The sequence below is a fragment of the Malaclemys terrapin genome, chromosome 10 (genome assembly GCF_027887155.1).
Source record: "Malaclemys terrapin pileata isolate rMalTer1 chromosome 10, rMalTer1.hap1, whole genome shotgun sequence".
NCBI classification, from domain to species: domain Eukaryota; kingdom Metazoa; phylum Chordata; order Testudines; family Emydidae; genus Malaclemys; species Malaclemys terrapin.
This window is the reverse complement of record NC_071514.1, coordinates 86,555,661-86,575,478: the sequence shown is the minus strand read 5'-3', so window position 1 is coordinate 86,575,478 and position 19,818 is coordinate 86,555,661. Positions and strand designations below refer to the sequence as shown.

At 55.2% G+C, this 19,818-nt stretch overlaps 1 protein-coding gene across 1 annotated transcript in view; it reads left to right on the top strand.

The window, feature by feature from the left end:
• The first annotated feature begins 11,628 nt into the window (after positions 1 to 11,628).
• Positions 11,629 to 19,818, top strand: part of HS3ST2 (heparan sulfate-glucosamine 3-sulfotransferase 2) — a 35,804-nt gene continuing 27,614 nt past the window's right edge. Inside the window, exon 1 of the mRNA XM_054042340.1 lies at positions 11,629 to 12,438. Within this exon, the coding sequence (XP_053898315.1) occupies positions 11,930 to 12,438 (509 nt within the window). The 5' untranslated portion in view covers positions 11,629 to 11,929. The remainder of the gene's footprint in view (positions 12,439 to 19,818) is intronic.

Below are 19,818 nucleotides of genomic sequence, written 5' to 3'. Positions count from 1 at the left end.
GAGAGGTCATCGAGTCCAGTCCCCTGCCCGCATGGCAGGACCAAATACTGCCTAGACCATCCCTAATAGACATTTATCTAACCTACTCTTAAATATCTCCAGAGACGGAGATTCCACAACCTCCCTAGGCAATTTGTTCCAGTGTTTAACCACCCTGACAGTTAGGAACTTCTTCCTAATGTCCAATCTAGACCTCCCTTGCTGCAGTTTAAACCCATTGTTTCTGGTTCTATCCTTAGAGGCTAAGGTGAACAAGTTCTCTCCCTCCTCCTTATGACACCCTTTTACATACCTGAAAACTGCTATCATGTCCCCTCTCAATCTTCTCTTTTCCAAACTAAACAAACCCAGTTCTTTCAGCCTTCCTTCATAGGTCATGTTCTCAAGACCTTTAATCATTCTTGTTGCTCTTCTTTGGACCCTTTCCAGTTTCTCCACATCTTTTTTAAAATGCGGCGCCCAGAACTGGACACAATACTCCAGCTGAGGCCTAACCAGAGCAGAGTAGAGCGGAAGAATGACTTCTCGTGTCTTGCTCACAACACACCTGTTAATGCATCCCAGAATCATGTTTGCTTTTTTTGCAACAGCATCACACTGTTGACTCATATTTAGCTTGTGGTCCACTATAACCCCTAGATCCCTTTCTGCCGTACTCCTTCCTAGACAGTCTTTTCCCATTCTGTATGTGTGAAATTGATTTTTCCTTCCTAAGTGGAGCACTTTGCATTTGTCTTTGTTAAACTTCATCCTGTTTAACTCAGACCATTTCTCCAATTTGTCCAGATCATTTTGAATTATGACCCTGTCCTCCAAAGTAGTTGCAATCCCTCCCAGTTTGGTATCATCCGCAAACTTAATAAGCGTACTTTCTATGCCAATATCTAAGTCGTTGATGAAGATATTGAACAGAGCCGGTCCCAAAACAGACCCCTGCGGTACCCCACTCGTTACGCCTTTCCAGCAGGATTGGGAACCATTAATAACAACTCTCTGAGTACGATTATCCAGCCAGTTATGCACCCACCTTATAGTAGCCCCATCTAATTTGTATTTGCCTAGTTTATCGATAAGAATATCATGCGAGACCGTATCAAATGCCTTACTAAAGTCTAGGTATACCACATCCACCGCTTCACCCTTATCCACAAGGCTCGTTATCCTATCAAAGAAAGCTATCAGATTGGTTTGACATGATTTGTTCTTCACAAATCCATGCTGGCTATTCCCTATCACCTTACCACCTTCCAAGTGTTGGCAGACGATTTCCTTAATTACTTGCTCCATTATCTTCCCTGGCACAGAAGTTAAACTAACTGGTCTGTAGTTACCTGGGTTGTTTTTATTTCCCTTTTTATAGATGGGCACTATATTTGCCCTTTTCCAGTCTTCTGGAATCTCTCCCGTCTCCCATGACTTTCCAAAGATAATAGCTAGAGGCTCAGATACCTCCTCTATTAGCTCCTTGAGTATTCTAGGATGCATTTCATCAGGCCCGGGTGACTTGCAGGCATCTAACTTTTCTAAGTGATGTTTAACTTGTTCTTTTTTTATTTTATCCGCTAAACCTACCCCCTTCCCATTAGCATTCACTATGTTAGGCATTCCTTCAGACTTCTCGGTGAAGACCGAAACAAAGAAGTCATTAAGCATCTCTGCCATTTCCAAGTTTCCTGTTACTGTTTCTCCCTCTTCACTAAGTAGTGGGCCTACCCGGTCTTTGGTCTTCCTCTTGCTTCTAATGTATTGATAAAAAGTCTTCTTGTTTCCTTTTATTCCCGTAGCTAGTTTGAGCTCATTTTGTGCCTTTGCCTTTCTAATCTTGCCCCTGCATTCCTGTGTTGTTTGCCTATATTCATCCTTTGTAATCTGTCCTAGTTTCCATTTTTTATATGACTCCTTTTTATTTTTTAGATCGTGCAAGATCTCGTGGTTAAGCCAAGGTGGTCTTTTGCCACATTTTCTATCTTTCCTAACCAGCGGAATAGCTTGCTTTTGGGCCCTTAATAGTGTCCCTTTGAAAAACTGCCAACTCTCCTCAGTTGTTTTTCCCCTCAGTCTTGATTCCCATGGGACCTTACCTATCAGCTCTCTGAGCTTCCCAAAATCTGCCTTCCTGAAATCCATTGTCTCTATTTTGCTGTTCTCCCTTCTACCCTTCCTTAGAATTGCAAAGTCTATGATTTCATGATCACTTTCACCCAGGCTGCCTTCTACTTTCACATTCTCAACGAGTTCCTCCCTATTTGTTAAAATCAAGTCTAGAACAGCTTCCCCCCTAGTAGCTTTTTCAACCTTCTGAAATAAAAAGTTGTCTCCAATGCAGTCCAAGAATTTGTTGGATAGTCTGTTCCCCGCTGTGTTATTTTCCCAACATATATCCGGATAGTTGAAGTCCCCCATCACCACCAAATCTTGGGCTTTGGATGATTTTGTTAGTTGCTTGAAAAAAGCCTCATCCACCTCTTCCACCTGGTTAGGTGGCCTGTAGTAGACGCCTAGCATGACATCTCCCTTGTTTTTTGCCCCTTTAAGCCTAACCCAGAGACTCTCAACACTTCCGTCTCCTATGTCCATCTCTACCTCAGTCCAAGTGTGTACATTTTTAATATATAAGGCAACACCTCCTCCCTTTTTCCCCTGTCTATCCTTCCTGAGCAAGCTGTACCCATCCACACCAACATTCCAATCATGTGTATTATCCCACCAAGTTTCAGTGATGCCAACAATGTCATAGTTGTATTTATTTATTAGCACTTCCAGTTCTTCCTGCTTATTCCCCATACTTCTCGCATTTGTATATAGGCATCTAAGATACTGGTTTGATCTTTCCTCCCAGTTTTTTCCTGACTCTCCTTTCTCTCTGCCAATATAGCCCACACTCCCTCTTGTTTCCGACTCATTTCCCCGGTCTCCATGTTCCCCACTTACCTGTGGGCTTTGCTCACCTGTCCCCGTCGAACCTAGTTTAAAGCCCTCCTCACTAGGTTAGCCAGTCTGTGTCCGAATAGGGTCTTCCCTCTCCTCGAAAGGTGAACGCCATCTCTGCCTAGCAGTCCTTCCTCGAATAGCATCCCGTGGTCTAGGAAGCCAAAGCCCTCCTGGCGACACCATCTTCGCAGCCAGGCATTCACCTCCATGATGCATCTGTCTCTGCCCGGGCCCCTACCTTTAACAGGAAGAATTGAAGAGAATACCACCTGTGCTCCAAACTCCTTCACCCGTGCTCCCAGAGCCCTGTAGTCACTCTTGATCCGCTCAGTGTCACACCGCGCAGTATCATTTGTGCCCACATGGATGAGTAGCATGGGGTAGTAGTCAGAGGGCCGGATAATCCTCGACAATGCCTCTGTAACGTCTTGGATACGGGCCCCCGGCAGGCAGCATACCTCCCGAGATGAAATGTCAGGGCGACAGATGGGCGCCTCCGTCCCCCTCAGCAGAGAGTCTCCGACCACCACTACCCTACGTTTCCTATTCGCAGTGGTGGCAGCAGACTCTCCAGCCTTAGGGGTACGAGGCTTCTCCTCCTTTACTGTAGGGAGTGATTCCTTCTTTCCTGTATCAAGAAGAGCATAACGGTTACCTATAACCACGGCAGGAGGGTTCGGAGCAAGGGTGGAGCACTGCCTGCTGCCAGAAGTAACCAGCTGCCAGCGTCCACCCTGAGCCATCTCCTCCTCCACCAGTGGTGTATCAGCAGTCCTGTGTACTGGGACAGCTACCTCAGCTGTCTCCACATGGACACTGTCGAGGAATTGCTCATGGATACGGATGCTCCTCAACCTAGCCACCTCCTCCTGTAGCTCTCCCACCTGCTGCCTGAGAGATTCCACCAGCAGGCACCTTTCACATTGGATGGTCCCCCCAGCCTGGATATCAGTAAGTGGAAATTGCAAGTTACAGTCTTTGCAAAACCACACCAGGATCTGGGTAGAGGCATCCATGCTTAGGCACTCTGTCTGGCTACAGGCACAGGTGGAGGAGACAGCAGCAGTGCTGGCACAGGTGTTGCGGGTCTTCCTAACCATCGTAAGCCTCCCTCTGTCAAACTCCCATCTGCAGCCCCCTGTCAGCTGAAAGGGTTGTTTAAGCAAACAGTTAGAATGTAGTTGCTTTATAGGTATTAAGGGGAATCAAGAGAAAACAGATGGAACCGGCAAGGGACCCTCGCCCCCTTCCTGCTCCCTTCCAAACTCCCTTGCGAAACTCCCTGTTAGCAGCCCCTGGTCGCTTGTGCGCTGCTTTATAAAGCCCTGGCCTGTATGAATGCCCTGCCCACTGATTAAGGCTCAGCCACTTACCAGAGGCTTCTAGCTTTCAAACCTTCCTTTGAAGCTCACAGCTTCCAACTGCCAGCCACAGCACACGGTCCTTCAAACAACCAAAACAACAAACAGACTGACAAACACAAGCTCAGCACACAGCAAGTAACCCTCAAACACAAACAAACACACACTACAGACAGTCACTTACCCCAAGGGTGCTGTATTGCTCCTCCTTCACCTGGAGAACTCCCTTGCGAAACTCCCTGTTAGCAGCCCCTGTTCGCAAAGCTAACTCCCTGTTAGCAGCCCCTGTCACATCAGGACACCTGTTCCACAGGGACTCGGGCACCTGGCCTATGGCTCCAGGACTCCTCTGAGCTAGTGGAGTCTTTATTCCTCAATAACCTCTTTGCAAAATCCCTGTGTCACGCCTGCACCCGAACACAGGCTAGAACATGCTGTTCAGGAAACATTGTTTTCTTTACATCTGAACTCATCTGAAGACGTTACATAAAACAAAGCAGCAGCATCCGGCCCTGAACGGGCTGGCAAGGAGCTGGCAGCATCCCGCTGTGTTGGACTAGCATATCTTGCCCTATCTCATCCTGTTATCATCCCTCTTCCCACGTACCCAGACAGGTACTTTTATGCAGCTGAATGAGCGCTCTGTGCTGAGAAAGCAGAGACAATCACTATTATTGTTTAAACTGGCTCTGCAGATAGTCCTCCCAGGCTAGCCGAGCACCAGCAGCCTGAGAAACCGCCCCGCATGTGTGTGGGAGGGAGGCGGTCAGATGGGGGGATGGTTATCACTTAAGATTCCTTTAATGGCATACAATTAAACTACACTTGAGTTGATGAGGCTCAAGTGTAGGGAGTGGGCGTAGGGCGTGCCACACATTCACAGTTACACGGTCCATCTCTTCCAGTCTATACATTTACACACTCCATTGCAGGACGTTTGGGGATTGGCTTGGTTACACTGCAGGAACCAATCCCTGTCCAGCACGCTCTGTCCACGGCCGACTTACTCATTACCTCGTCTTTCCATGCCCGACTTACCTTCTCCATTGTAAATGGTTCCCTGGGTGTCCCACTTACCTTAGCTAGTGCAGCCATTCTGTGACCAGCCTGCTGGTCCTTTCGCCTCCCTAATTCTGATTCCCAAGAAGTGCGGCCTTCCCCATGTCCAGTTACTCATGTCAAGCCAGGCCTACAGTGGGCAATCTCAGGACAATCCATAACTTTTCGGTTGCATTGGCTCAAAGTGTTTTCCAGGCATCCTACACATGCAGGCCATGGCAAGAGAGGCCCCAAATGCCCATCTGTACAGTCATTAGGGTGCACTCCTTTTCCAAGGCTTCTCCCTAGTGCAATGGGGCAGTGGAAATGGAGCCCCTTTCTCCAAACAGAGGCAGAGCTCTCACGCATCTATCGAGAACCCCACTTCAACCTGAAGCTGCCAGAACTTTGCTCCACTGCCCATCTGTGTCCATCCACATTAGCAATGACTTACTTCTCTTAACACGACCGACACAAACTTGGATATTCCTCCATTTGCCACTTGTAAATGAATGGAGAGGAAAGGCTACCTGTGATGTGATGGGAGCTTGTTAAGGAACAGGATTGGTTTTCACACTTTGGAAGGCACACAACAGATTTCTCTTCAGTAGAAGGTCTCTGCACAGAACAGGTACAGCGTTTACAGAAACACATCCTCAGAGCCACGTCCTCAAGTGTGAAGACAGCATCGAATACGCATTAAACAGAGATGGATCGAGCTGCAAAACTAGGAACCAGCTCTGGGTTTCAGGAATTTGGGGTGGTTTGGAACTGGGACACATTAAAAGATTGGAGCCATTTGCAACCTCTGGGTTAAGAGTCAATATTAAACTCTGAGTCTTTGGTTCAGGCTCATCTCTAGCGGAATTGTCTTTCCCACTCATGGAACATAGGAATGGCCAGGCTGGGTCAGAGCAGAGCTCCCTCTAATTCAACCTCGTGGCGCCAACAGCGGCCACGCCAGCTGCCCCAGAAACCCTATTATGGGCAGTATAGAGCAACCGTCCCCAGGGACAGCTTTTTCTATCCCTCATTAGTTAGTGACTGGCTGTGCCCTGAAGAAAAAGGCCTTTTTGTGTGTGTTGTCTTTTGGGGTTTTTTTAATCCGTACTAATGTAACTCTGGACATTCTAATTACCCACAGTCATGTCCAATCCTTTATTGAATCCTGCTAAGGGTCTTGGCCTCAGTGATATCTAATGGCAATGAGTTCCCAGGCTACTTGTGTGCTGTGTATAAAAAACACTTTCTTTTCATCCATTTTAAATTTGCTGCTGTTCAAGGTTATTGAATATTCACTTGTTCTTGTATTATGGAAAAAAGTGAATATGCATTCGCAATACCAATACTTCTCTATATCATTCATGATCTTGTATACCATTATTATGTCTCCTCTCTAAAGTAACTAGTCCCAGATTTTTCAATCTCTGCAAGCCATCGTTTGCTGTCATCACCATCTCTTTCTGGAAAATCCATTTTGAGACAAGGTGACCAGAACTGTGCCCAGTATGCCCAATGAGGGCGACCCATTGATTTAGAACAGCACTGCAATTATATTCTCGGTTTTATTCTCCATCCCACTCCTTATGCACCCAAACGTTTTATTTAGAGCGGGCAACAACAAAACTTTTTTTTTTTTTTTGAACTGCTGATTTGTTTAAACTGAAACTGTTTGCAAACCAGGGTCAGTTGCAACTCAAAAAATGTTTCCAAATGGTCAGAACATTTCACTTTGACATTTTCGTAATGAAAAGGTCTGTTTTTCTGATTCAAAATAACTTTTTACTTCAAATTTTAAACTAATTACACTAAAAAAATTTCTTAAAGGTCAAAATAGAAAAAAACATTTCAAAATTTGTGAAACAAGATGTTTCAATTAACCCAAACTGAAAAAAAAAAAGGGGGGGGGGGGTTGAAAAAAATGTTTAAGGTTTCAAGTTTTCTTCCTGATTTGAGATGGGGGGAAACGGAAAGTATTCCAGGGATGGGAAATCATTTCCGGTCCACTTTACTTTCATTTGCTTTTCTGAGCACCGCTGCAGACGAGCAGAGGCTTCCATTGAGGTGCCCACAGGGAGGTGTGGGTCTCTGGTGTGAGCTGTTACGGTGAGTTTGGAACTCAGAAACGTGTCTGTGCGGCTCCTCCTCAGTGTTCCAGAGATGCAGGGCCCCACCACAGGTAACTCAGTCGAGTAGGGAGCTTCCTAGCTTCTGTAGCAAGACATCAGCCAGTCCGGCAGCTTGTAACCTTACTGGTACACTGTTATTCCTGGGTCACCTATTTATGTCAACCCTGCTTAGGCCTAAACCTACAATGGCTAAGCTCTGTAGGGATGGAAAGTGGATGGATTGTTGTGCAGAGTATCCTCGCTACAGGCGTTATTTTTGCCTTATGTCATATGGGAGGAAAGTTCAGGACACTAAGGCAAGAAATGCCCAGGAACCAGCCCTGTTCAGCCCAGGATCTATGACCCTAACTGAGAAGAGCACGTGCAGCTGGAGAAGGCTGCAAACTACCCCTACAGCAGTGACCTAGAGCTGTCACAGCTGGCGAGCCCTTCGCCATAGCCTCAGCAGTGTTCACAGCCTGCCCAGCATACCTGTGGGGCAGGACATTGCAGTGCCCCCACGGCCCTGCCATTCATGACATCTAAAGTCTTTGTTTTGCCGTCTACAAAACTGGCTTTGCGTCCAGGAAGTCAAAGCTAGTTACAGTGACAAACGTATGCCAGGAAGCAGCCTGTCTCCATCTTGGCTTATAAAATCCCTGTCAGCGGGGATCTATTCCACTCAATTAATCTCCTAATTGTGACAATCATCAGGAAAGTGCTGGGAGAGCAGGTTTGTAGCACACAATGTCGAAACACAGCGTGAGACCTTCTCTCACACACCCCTCTACTCACTGATCGCCTCATCTTCATTGCAGTGAATGTATTGCTGGTGAAAGGTGTCGGATTGACAGCCCTGGAGACCAAGAGCCTCTCTTTATGCACAGAGCAGACGCAGCATCACGTGCACTGCCCTGCTAGCGCGCTGCCACCCCGTCCCCACGGATCCAGGGGAATGTGTTCTCCGTTCAAATGGACTCCCCACCAAGAGTTCCAGCAAGAGGGAATTGTAGTGATGGCTTTTGTGACGCAGAGACCTGTCCCCTGGAAGACCTCCCAAACTTGTTACAGGTAAGCCACCGAACAGCTGCCACCTCATGACATGGGAACATGGACTAGATTCATACAGACACCGGAGAGAGACTCACAAACCATCCTGCATTTGCTGTGCCATCTAGTCTGAGTTGGTCCGTGCTTCCTAGCCTGCCAGTCAAACGTCTACCACCTGCTCCCTGACACTGGTATTTATGGAGCAAAATTGTTCTCACTTCTCAGCACCCTGGTCATCTTCCCTTGGCCTCCCCCCTTCTCTCCAGTCTGTGTGCTTCTGTCCAGCCCTCTGCTGCTCTGGCCTGCCAGGGAATCTCCAGCGGACCGTTGGGCAGGGACAGCCAGATGGAGAGAGGCTCAGGGTCACTTCACACAGCCAGAATCCCTCTCCAGAGCGTGAGCTGTGTGCACAGAGCGCTCGCCAACCCCGCCCCTGAGATGCACTGCCCAATCCAGAGCGGGCAGCAGCTCTGGAGGCTGGGACCTGCCACGAGGTTCCCCTGGAGGAGGTGCAGGGCGAGGCAGATGTGCTTAATGCTAGTTTCCAGGGGCCCATGGGCATTCTGCCTTGTCTGCCCCTGATGGCACCACGCCCCCGATCTCCCCACACAGGGCAGCGGGAGCGCTGGGCAGAGGTCTTGCCGGGGTGTCTGTGGGAAAGCAGCTCCAGCCGCACGGGGGAGAAAGCCAACAGCGCGGCAAGTTGTTAAGCAATCCTGGCCCTGAACCTGCAGCAGGGCTGCTGCTCCCTGGAGGGAGGCCCTGTGTCTGGCACAGGCTGGGGACTCGGAGCTCCAGGCTTGTCTGCTTCTGCAGGAGTCTTTCCGGGCTCTCCCCCCCTCCCCCCCCCCCCCTCAGACTCGCCAGGAGCCACCACAGGAGGGCGCCTGAGCAAAGCAGAACGGGAGAACAGGGTGTGTTTTGGTGACAGGCTGCTTGCGGGTCTACACAGCAGTGTAAAGCCAGGGTTTGAACCTAGGCCCCCTTCCATCAACTCACGAGTCTCGCTAACCCATGGCTCAGACCCATAGTCCCAGGACCCACAGGGGCGGAGGGTCCCAGCCTATGTCAGGCCGGGCCCAGGGTTCAAGCCCTATTGCTCTGCGGTGTGGATGCAGCCCCACTGGACTCGTGCTCTGGGCGTCTGCCAAAAGGATCCCACAATCCCACGGGACAACTTGCATCATCCTCTGGCCAGTCACGTTTCCCCACGCTGCACAGCGAACAAAGGGCTAGAACAGCCCTGCTTTGGGAGGGCGCTAGGAGGTCTGGAAGACGGATGGTTACACTCAGCCGGCATAACACTGTGCAGATGCTGAAGCCCCAGGTCTGCTAAGTGGAGTTTTATTAACCCTGGGCTAACATTACAGTGTAGACAGACCTTGAGGCACAGTGTGTCCTTGACTAGCCAGGCCAGGCCAACCCCCGCCCCCCTTGACAGAGACACACCCAAAACCACTCTAACCCTACCTGCATCTCCGGCAAGGGACTGGCCTGCACAGCCACCTAGGGGAGCAGCTGCTGTGTCCCACTTGCTGGAGGAGGTGTGGGCGGCTGTGTCTACACAGCAATTAAACCCAGGCTGTCCCTGACCCTGGGCCTGACCGGGGCTGGCTGTGGAGCTAGAACGTTGCTGTTGGGGGGCTGCCTGACCCCCACGCGCTGGGACCTAGAGAGCCCAGATGTCTACACAGCAATGTTCCAGCCCAAGTCCGCTGAGCCAGGCCAGCAGGGGGGTTAACTGCAGTGTGGACACACCCCAGAGGGTTCAGAGAGGCTGAAATGGAGGCTCCTGGGGTCCAGGACTGCCCAAAGCAGGGAGCCAAATTTGGAGCATCTTCACCTGACCCCTCCTCCCCAAGCAGCTCTCGTGGGGAGCAGGGCCACCTAGGAAGAGCAGGAGGGGGAAAGGGCTGGGGGTGCAGAAGGAGGGTGCAGGCTCTGGGGTGGGGGTGAGGGGCTTGAGGGGTGGGCTCTGGGCTGGGGCAGATGGTGAGGGTGCAGGAGGGGGTTCAGGGTGCAGGCTCCAGGCTGGGGATGCAGGCTCTGGGGTGGGGGTGAGGGGCTTGAGGGGTGGGCTCTGGGCTGGGGCAGATGGTGAGGGTGCAGGAGGGGGTTCAGGGTGCAGGCTCCAGGCTGGGGGTGCAGGCTCTGGGGTGGGGGTGAGGGGCTTGAGGGGTGGGAGGGGGCTCTGGGCTGGGGCAGATGGTGGGGTGTAGGAGGGGGTTCAGGGTGCAGGCTCCAGGCTGGGGATGCAAGCTCTGGGGTGGAGCCAGGTGAGAGGTTCAGTGTACAGGAGGGGACTCCACGGTAGGGCAGGGTGTTGCAGTGGAGGAGGGAGTTTGGGGTGTGGGCTCCTGGCTGGGGGTGTGGGAGGGGGGTGAGGGGCTCAGGGTGATGTCTCTGGGGTGAAAGGTTCGGGTTCTGGGATGGGGCCAGAGTTGAAGGGTGCAAGATGGGGCTCTGGGCTGGGGGGTGTGAGGGGCGCAGGGGCTGGGGTGAGGCTGGGGTGAAAGGTTCAGGGTGTGGGAGTGAGTTTGGGGTGTAGACTCCAGGCTGGGGGGTGAGGGGCTCAGGATGTGGGCTCTGGAGTAAGACCAGGGGTAAGAGTTTTGGGGTGTGGGCTCTGGGCTGGGGGTGTGGGCTCTCTGGTGAGGCCGAGGTGAAAGGTTCGGGGTCCAGGCTCTGGGGTGAGGCCGGAGTGTGGGAGGGGCTGGGGGCTCTGGGCTCGGGGGAAGTGGGGGTAAGAGGTTGGGGTCCGGGCTGAGGGGCTTGTGATGAGGGCTCTGGGGTGAGGCTGGGGGAAAGGTTCCAGGTCCGGGCTCCGGGCTGGGGGTGAGGGGATCGGGATGCGGGCTCGAGGGAGGTGGGGGTGAGAGGTTTGGAGTGTGGGAGGGGCTGGGGGATCTGGGCTCGGGGGAGGTGGGGGTGAGAGGTTTGGAGTGTAGGAGGGGCTGGGGGCTCTGGGGAGGTGGGGGGAAGAGGCTGGGCTCCGGGCTGCGGGCTCGGGGGGACAGATTCGGGGTCCGGGCGGCTCCGGCGGTTCGTGGGGGCTCCGGGAGGCGCTGACGTCAGGCGGCCCCTTAAATAGCAGCCGCACCGGCGCTGCCCCGGCATTTCCCGGGGACAGAGGAAGCTGGAGCCGGCTGCGGCGCCCCGGATTCGGAGTCGCGCCGCCGCGGATTGCCGGGCTGCAGGGGCGGCCATGGGAGCGGAGGAGCCGGAGCTCGGGGCGGCGGCCGCAGGCAGGGGCAGCGCGCGGAGCCCCCCGAGCCGCCCCTCCGCCTAGGAGCGGGACATGCCCGGGCAGCCGCCGCCGCTTCCCCGGAGCCGCGGGGAGCCGGGCACGGAGCCTGCCTTCGCCTCGGTGCGCAGCGCGCCCGGCCCCGGCCCCATGCGCCGCGGGCAGCGCAGCGCCGCTCCCCCCGGCCCCATGGAGCCATGGCGTGCAGGGCGCTGAGCGGCCGGGCCGGGCCACCCTCCCCCAGGCTGACGCGCCGCTTCCTCTTCATCTTCACGCTGTCCCTGTCCGGCACCTACCTGTGCTACAGCCTCCTGCGCTGCGCCGGGGGGGCCCTGCCCGGCCCCGAGCGCCGCTGCCTCCCCGCCCGCAGCGCCGGCGCCAAGAAACTTCTGCAGAAGTCCCGCTCCTGCGGCCGGGAGCCCGGCGAGCCGGGGGGCGCGGCCAGCCCCTGGGGGCGCACCCGGAGCGACGAGCCGGCGTGGGGCGGCCCCCGGGGCGCGGGCCAGGAGGCGCCGCCGGCGGGGAACGGCTCCGGCCCCGCCAAGTTGGGCAGCAAGCGGCTCCCGCAGGCCCTCATCGTGGGGGTGAAGAAGGGCGGCACCCGCGCCGTGCTGGAGTTTATCCGGGTGCACCCCGAGGTGCGCGCCGTGGGCACCGAGCCCCACTTCTTCGACCGGCACTACGAGCGCGGGCTGGAGTGGTACAGGTGAGCGCCGCCCCCGGCTGCTGCGGGGGGCCGGGCGGGGGCTGCGGCGAAGGTTTGAGTTGGGGGGGACCCGGGAAGGTTTGAGTTGGTGGCTGCCCAGAGCAGGGCGCCTGGTCCCGGCCGAGTCTGTGGCCGCCCCGCCGGACCCAGCGATCCCTGTGACCCCGGGTCCGCTCGCTCCGGCGTCCTGCCCGGTCCCCGAGGAACGGCCCTTGCACCCCTGGTGCCCCTGCCCGGACCCGAGGGAACTGGTAGAGCAGCTCCGCGCCCCGCTGGCGACCCGCCCAGTACCCGGGAAGGGGCGGAGGGGCGAGCCCGGGGTGCCTCTGGGCCCGCTGCGCCGTGAGCCCGGCTTGGCCGTGGGAAGCGAGATCTGTGCAGCCCCTGGAGCTGGGCGAGGGCCGGATCCCTCAGCGCCCCTGCGCTACGGACCCCTGAGGGGCTGCGGGGGGCGTTGTTCTGGGGCCCCGCGTGTGTTGGATTGCGACGGGGAACCCGGCCCTGTCTCCCGGCGTCTCCCCATCTCAGCCCCGCTGCTACTAGCGCCTGGGCGGCTCCCCCGGCTGGGGGGCGGGAATCGCGCTGGGCTGTAGGGGGCTCCCCGCGGGGGGACGCTGAGGGTGACCCCTGCCAAGGATCGGGACCCGTCGCCCACTGGGAGAGTCCAGGCAAGGGCGGCTAGCGCAGGGTGTTGCCCCTCAGAGGAGGCAGGCTCAGGCCGGGCTCTCAGGGGCGCTGAGCGGCTGGGGGTGCACAGTACCGCAGGGGACCTGGCCCGAGTGACCCTGTCACCCCCAGGGAGCCCGTTGCGGGGGCCAGAGATGCAGCGCTGGGCAGCCCAGGGAGGGCTGGGGTCAGGCTGGGGCCCTCAGGCCCATGTTAGAACGTGAGGGGCTGGGCGCTGGCCCCTGGGTTCCTATCTGGGGTGTGTCTGCCCACCCCACGATCATCAGCTGCTCTCCCAGCTCCTGTTCCCCACAGCGGCCTCACTTGGACTGGTCTGTGTCCTATTCATTCCCCTTGCTCCCCACTCCCCATCCCTGCCTCTCCCCGCCTCAGAGACCCCGGGAGGGCTGTCATGTAGCCGGGAGGGTTGGGGGTTGGTTTATCCTTGGGGTGGGGGGGCTCTGCCTAGCACACCGATCACTGTCTGTGGGTTTTCTTTACAAGACTAGCCCCCGTAGAATGGCAGAACAGGGTGTGTGGCCATGCAAGCGGGCTGCCCTGGTCCGATTTGGGGGCTAATAATTGATCAGTCTGTTACTTGACTTCAGTGGGGTTGTTGTGTGAGGAAGAAGTGCTGAACCTGGCCCCGGGGTACAACTCTTCTTGCTGGTTGTTGGAGGATCAAAAAGTCCCAATGTGCTTATATCTATTTCCAGCTGTGAGATACACCAGCAATAACCCAACCTGCCAGATGGCTTTAGTCTGTATGAACATCCCATACCTGGCTGGGTTGGGAGGCTGGGGCCCTAGCCAATCAGGAAACATGAAATTCCCAGCTCATTGTATAAACTATTGCTAAGGTGAAGGGACCTTCACAACTTGTATGGTCTGTTATCTGACAGATTGCACTCCAGGTGGCCACTCCACTGCCTCTGTGATCACAGTCCTACTCCCCATAATTTGCTCCATAGCTGTCCTGAAATCAGCTGCTGCTGTTGGTTCTACAAAAGTGCAATATCTCATGTACTCTGTCCGCTTGTCTGCTTTCTGAAATCAAATACGTGTAAAATATCTGAGATCTCTAATAAATCAAACCTTGGAGGGTAGTCAGTGCATCGCCAGGAAGAGACAGAGGGAGACGGGGAAGAATTTAATTTAAATAAAAGGCTTTCTTGTAAAATGTGGAGGCACTAAGCGATACCAAGCAGTTCAGTTTCTGGGTGCTGGATAAGAACAGCCTGTGTGCGGGTGCGACCCCCTCTCCTCTGCGTTCAGAGGCCAGCACAGATCCCTGCCGTTCAGTTGGATGGCTGCCATGCTTTCGGGGGCGGGATGGGAGCTCAGTGGCTGCTGAAGTGTCGAGTACCTGCTGCACAGAATCGCTTTCTGAGACGCTGCAGTGGGCTGTGTTCACATAGCCCCTGCTCTCATGTCAGTGGGGTGCTCTGTGGGTAGGGCTAGGCCTGTGATCTCAGTGTCTGCTAATGAATCATGCAGAAGGAAAGAGCTCCCTGCACTAGTTGGTGCCTACAGGAGCCAGGTGGCTGGAAGCAGCCTTTGCAATGGCCCTGTGGGCGGGCAGCCCTGCTCCATTCCCACACGTCTCCATTAGTGGCGTGCTGGTGGGGCAAAGAAACCCCCAGGAGCTGTCAGGCACGGCTCAGGTGTCGAATGGGGGCCCGGAGGCATTGATATTCTTCCACAACCCACCCATTTGTGGTGCCAAAATGAGATGCCTGTCAGGAGATTGTGTTGACATTTAAAATATGGTCACATGGGCTATGCTGGGCTCCGAGCTGGGGGGAAGGATAAGTGGTGCTGTCTCCCACGGCACTTACCGTGCCAACACGAGCGATCACCCACAATCCTTTGTGTAGCTAGAGCTTCACAACAGGATCCTCTCCTTCCGTGTGGGTATTGATCAGCAGTGAAACAAGTAATTGCTATGTGGACACTTACACTGGGCAGCTGAATTAATGCCCCCTGGGCTGAATGAGGCAGTTCACCCCCAGAGCTATTCCAGGCTCTCTGCAGATTCAGGCAGGCATTGCAGCATTCGTTTGTACTTGGGCCAGGTTCTGAAGGGTTTCTCCACAACCCCAAGGGCTGGAGATCCGCTCTGTCCTTTAGAAAGAAAGTGGAGATTCTGGAGCACAGGATGAGCACTGACCGACCCTCCCATTGTGAGTCTGGAAGATCGGCCCCGGGGTGATATACTGTGTACAGCTGCTCAGGAGGTTTTTGACATTGTTTTTCATTAGAAAATGCAGATTGGTTGAAAGTGGCACTTTTTGTGGGGAACGTACCAGTTTTGCTGACGATTTTGCAGAGAATGATTTGAGGTCCAGGATCACATGAGAGACACGCACACAGTGGCTATTGGCTGTTCTGGGATCTTGATCTCTTTTAGTGAACAGTTCAAAAGGTCTCTGTTCCGTCCTGGTGCAGAACAGGCTAGTTTTGAAATAACATTTTCACAAGGTGGGAAAACCGTTTCCTGCCCGGCTCCAGCACTGCAGGAAATGAGCGATGCTCCGCAGCATAAGGAACGGCATGGTAAGAAAACAGGGCCCACCTCAAGTCAAAAACAAGTGTGATCCAAGGATGTATCAGGCAAGATATTTCCAGTAGCGATAGGCAGGTATTAATGCTGTTGTATCAGGCACCGGTGAGACCGCTTCTGGAATAGTGTGTACTGTTCTGGTCACTCACGTTCAAGACCGATGAATTCAGACTGGAGCAGGTGCTGAGGACGGTTGCTAAGAGGATCAGGGGACGGAAGAGCCTGTTTTAGGAATGGAGAATAAAAGATCTTGGCTTGTTCACCCTATGCAGGCTGAGAAGGGATCTGCTTGCTCTCGATAAATACGCCAGGGAGCGAGAAGAGCTGCTGAAGCTAGAAGACAGTGTTGGCACAAGAACGCAGGAATACGTTTAGACTGGAGATGCGAAGAAGGTTTCTAACCTCAGAGGAGTGAAGTGCTGGACCAGCCGCCCAATAAGAGTAGTGGGGGGGGGGGCAAACACCCTACCTAGTTTGAAGCTGGAGCTTGGTAAATTTATTAAAGGGATTCTATAAGGGGATTGTATGCAATAGCCGGGGACTGGACTCCATGGCACAGCAGGTCCTTTCCAGCCTTATGGCCTGTGTTCCTAAATCCACCTGCAAGCCCATGTTCCTAGCCAGCTTGGAGCCACTGTCTGCATGTGTCTGCTCCTGTATCCAAGTGCTGCGGGAACCCGTCAGTGACTCCAAACCCCTGTAGGGGAAGGGCTGCGCTCCCATGGGGTCTGGGAATCCAGGGCTCCCTTTGCTGTTAGTAGCTTTAGCTCCAGCCCAGAGAGGAGGGAAGGCAGCAGGTGTCTGAACAGACTCCTGTCAGCGCCTGTTCTCAGGGGGTTTAGCGAGCACTGCCCCATGCTCACAGGACGGGATGCAGACCTGCCGAGGCTGCTCAAGGCTGGGGAAAGTGGAGCACAAGAGCTATAAATAGAGCAGGAACCTACTTTAACTCTCTGTTAAATAGCAGTCTCTTCCTCCCGCTCCCCTAGGGAATCCACCTCCGCCAGGCAGGGAGTAGGGCCCATTCTGGAGCACTCTCCTCTTTCTCTTCTTGCCCGGCCTGGGGAGCTTTTGTGCTTGTGTCCAATTCCCCTTCCCTAGCTTGGTGAGGGCAGACTCGGAGCAGCCATATCCTCCCCCCCCCTCCCCCCCAGCAGGTGCTGTTTGCTCCCTGCTCTCTGGGTTTGGCAGTGCACTTTCTCACATCATAAATTGTCTAAAAATGAACTAACCTCCAGCGTGGGGACTGAAAACAGGCGCGTGACCAGGCCATCCTCCTGCAGTACTGGGGGGCTGTTGTCTGAGGGGTGCCTGGAGTGTCCTAAGTGCCATACAACAAGCCTGCGCCATCCCTGGCCAGGGCCCTGCCTTCAGCTTGTAGAAACTGCTCCGGCCCCTGGGCTTTCGGGACTGCACTGGAGCAAGTTTGGGGAGTTCGGGCTGCGAGCTGGTGCTGTACACGCACGCCAGGAGGGGGAGCTTTGCTCCCACTTGTGTGCTGCGAATGTATCCACAGGCTCTGGGGTCCCCTGCACACCCCAGCTGCCCTGCGAGTCTCCTGTTTGGCAAGCGAGCCGAGCTCCCCACTCAGAAGCAATCAGTGGCACTCTCTCTTCCTCGGGTCACGGCAGCCGGGCTGTGGGCTCCCTGTCCCCCTCCGTCTCCTGTTAGCTGGTGTTTTTAACAGCCAGGCCCAAAGCTCCCTGTGCTCCACGTGCACCCAGCGTCTCCTCTCCTGTAGCATGGAGAAGTGATTGCCCTAGACGTGGTGACTGCTCAGACTCCCTGCCAGGGAGAGCATAGGCCTGGTCCTTTGTCCCCTGTGGCATCCCACAGCTGGGCCCAGGCAGAGCGGACGGTCTAGGACAGGGGTCGGCAACCTTTCAGAAGTGGGGTGCCGAGTCCTCATTTAGTCACTCTGATTTAAGGTTTCGCGTGCCAGTCATACATTTGAACCTTTTTAGAAGGTCTTTTTCTCTGTCTATAATCTATAACTAAACTATTGTTGTATGTGAAGTAAATAAGGTTTTTAAAATGTTTAAGAAGCTTCATTTAAAATTAAATTAAAATGCAGAGTCCCCCCGGGCTGGTGGCCAGGACCGGGCAGTGTGACTGCCACTGAAAATCAGCTCGTGTGCCGCCTTCGGCACACGTGCCATAGGTTGCCTACCCCTGGTCTAGGAGAGCAGGAAAGGCCCCTCTGAGCATGGCAGCTTCTAATGCTGGAGGCCTGGGGAATTCAACTGGGCTCCCCACCAGGCTGGGGGCCAGGCGTGGGAAGCACATGGATGAGCTCAGCGCTACTAGAGGAAATACAGGGGAGTGAGCAGAGCCCAGAACCCTGCAGCCATCTGCTGCCCCCAGTCGCTGCCCGGGCTAGGGAAAGAGGCTGGCGTTCAGGATGCAGGCAGTGGGGGCATGGGCCAGAGCCTTACCCTGCAGCGAAGCTCTGCCCTGCCTGGGGAGGGGGTAGTGATCTCGCTGAGCGATCCCTACGTGTCCTCCTGGGCAGGGCCGGGGTTTCCCTGAGCTCCCAGGCCAGTGCTGCGGGGGGTGGGGGAGTCCCCCGGTTGCTGAGGCGGCTCGTTAACCCCGATGACATTTCTCGCTGCTCTTCAGGATTCTCCTTCTCCCGGTGAATGATTTCACATCACTTCGGCAGCCCTGGAGCTGCCAAACACCTGCTGAGAGCCTGGACTTCCATCCAGCTTCGCTGAGTCCTGCCAGCGCTTACTGGCCAGGAGCCCAGGCGAGGCTGGGCTTTGGGAAAGCGGAAAACTCCCTTCCAATCCCTGAGGGGCAGCAGCTTTCCCGTCCTCGTGTACCAGCACTGGGACTCTGCATCGAGCCCAGCAGCAGCATGGCGAGAGCAGGGGTTGGGCGCCAGGAGCCGACCCTGCTGTTGCCTGTGGGCATGGCACAGGCACGTCCCTTGGTCTGATTGCCAAAGGGGCCAGGCCCCTGCAGCTCCCAGTGCTGGGTGTGCAGCACCTCTGGAAACCAGACCCTGCCCTGCTCTGTGCCTCCATCTCCTCATCTGTGAAATGGGGGTTAAGGCCATGTAAGGTCAGGATGAAAGGGGCCAGGCCAGGTAGAGTTCTAGGGTGACTGAAGTCTGAGCGGTGACAGTCCTGCTGTGGCCTCTGGCCCATCCCCTCCCACCTGGGCTTTTGTCCCAGTCTGTTTGAGCAGCTGGGTTTCGGCCACGTCCCTGGAGCTGATGCTGCAGCCTAATGGAGCTCTGGCTTCGGGCACGGTTGCTGGAGGTGCCAAGCAGAGCCAGGGCCCAGTCTGCCCAACGGTGAGACGGGCTGTTTATGGAGCAGTGGAGTAGTAGAGGCTGCCGCAGCAGAGCAGAGGTCGCAGCTGTGGAGACAGCAGCCCCTTGCGCTACAGCTCTGAATGAGTGCCGCCCCCCGCAGACTGGCTGGAGAGCTCTGGAGGCGCCTCTGAGCAGCTCACTCCCCCATGCCCAGCACCCCGTAGATCCAGGCTGGGTTTCACACCAGAGAAGTGGGCAGGCTGTGGGTGTGGCCTGGAGCCACGGAGTGGGACCATGCCAGGCATGGGCTGAGTCACCAGGGTGCCTGGCTTGCTGATGCTCCCCTGCACCATGTTCTCTTCAGCTGGTGGGGTGCAGTGCCGGGGAGGGGATTGCAAATGGGAGCTCCTGGCGGGAGGGGAAGGCTGGTGCTCTTCCTGCAGGGCCCCACCGGATCGGCTTCTTTTGGCAAAAGCCAGTGTCTTCCGCTGCGCAAAGCCAGCAAGGGTGCGTACCCCGAGCCGTGACCAGCACTAATGTGCATCCCCCTCTGACCGGGCACCAGCGCCTTAGAGATGTCATGGGGGCATTTCAGTGCCTGGTCTGGTTTCAGTTCTTCAGCCTCCCTGTGGGGCCCTGCCCACCTCTGCTCCATCATCCTCTGCCCAAAGCACTCCGCGAACCGCCCACTCGGTTAGCCCGGGCCAGCCTCCATGCTGCTGGTGGGCTGGAGCCCCTTCGTAGACTTGGTCTGCTATGCCTGCACCCCCTCCCGTCAGCCCCCCACCGCACACACCCAGAGCGCCAGCACTCCAGAGGGAAAAGACAATCCCCACACCAAGGGGTCACATGTTCCAGGCCCCGGCTCGGGCGCTTGCTCTTCTTGCAC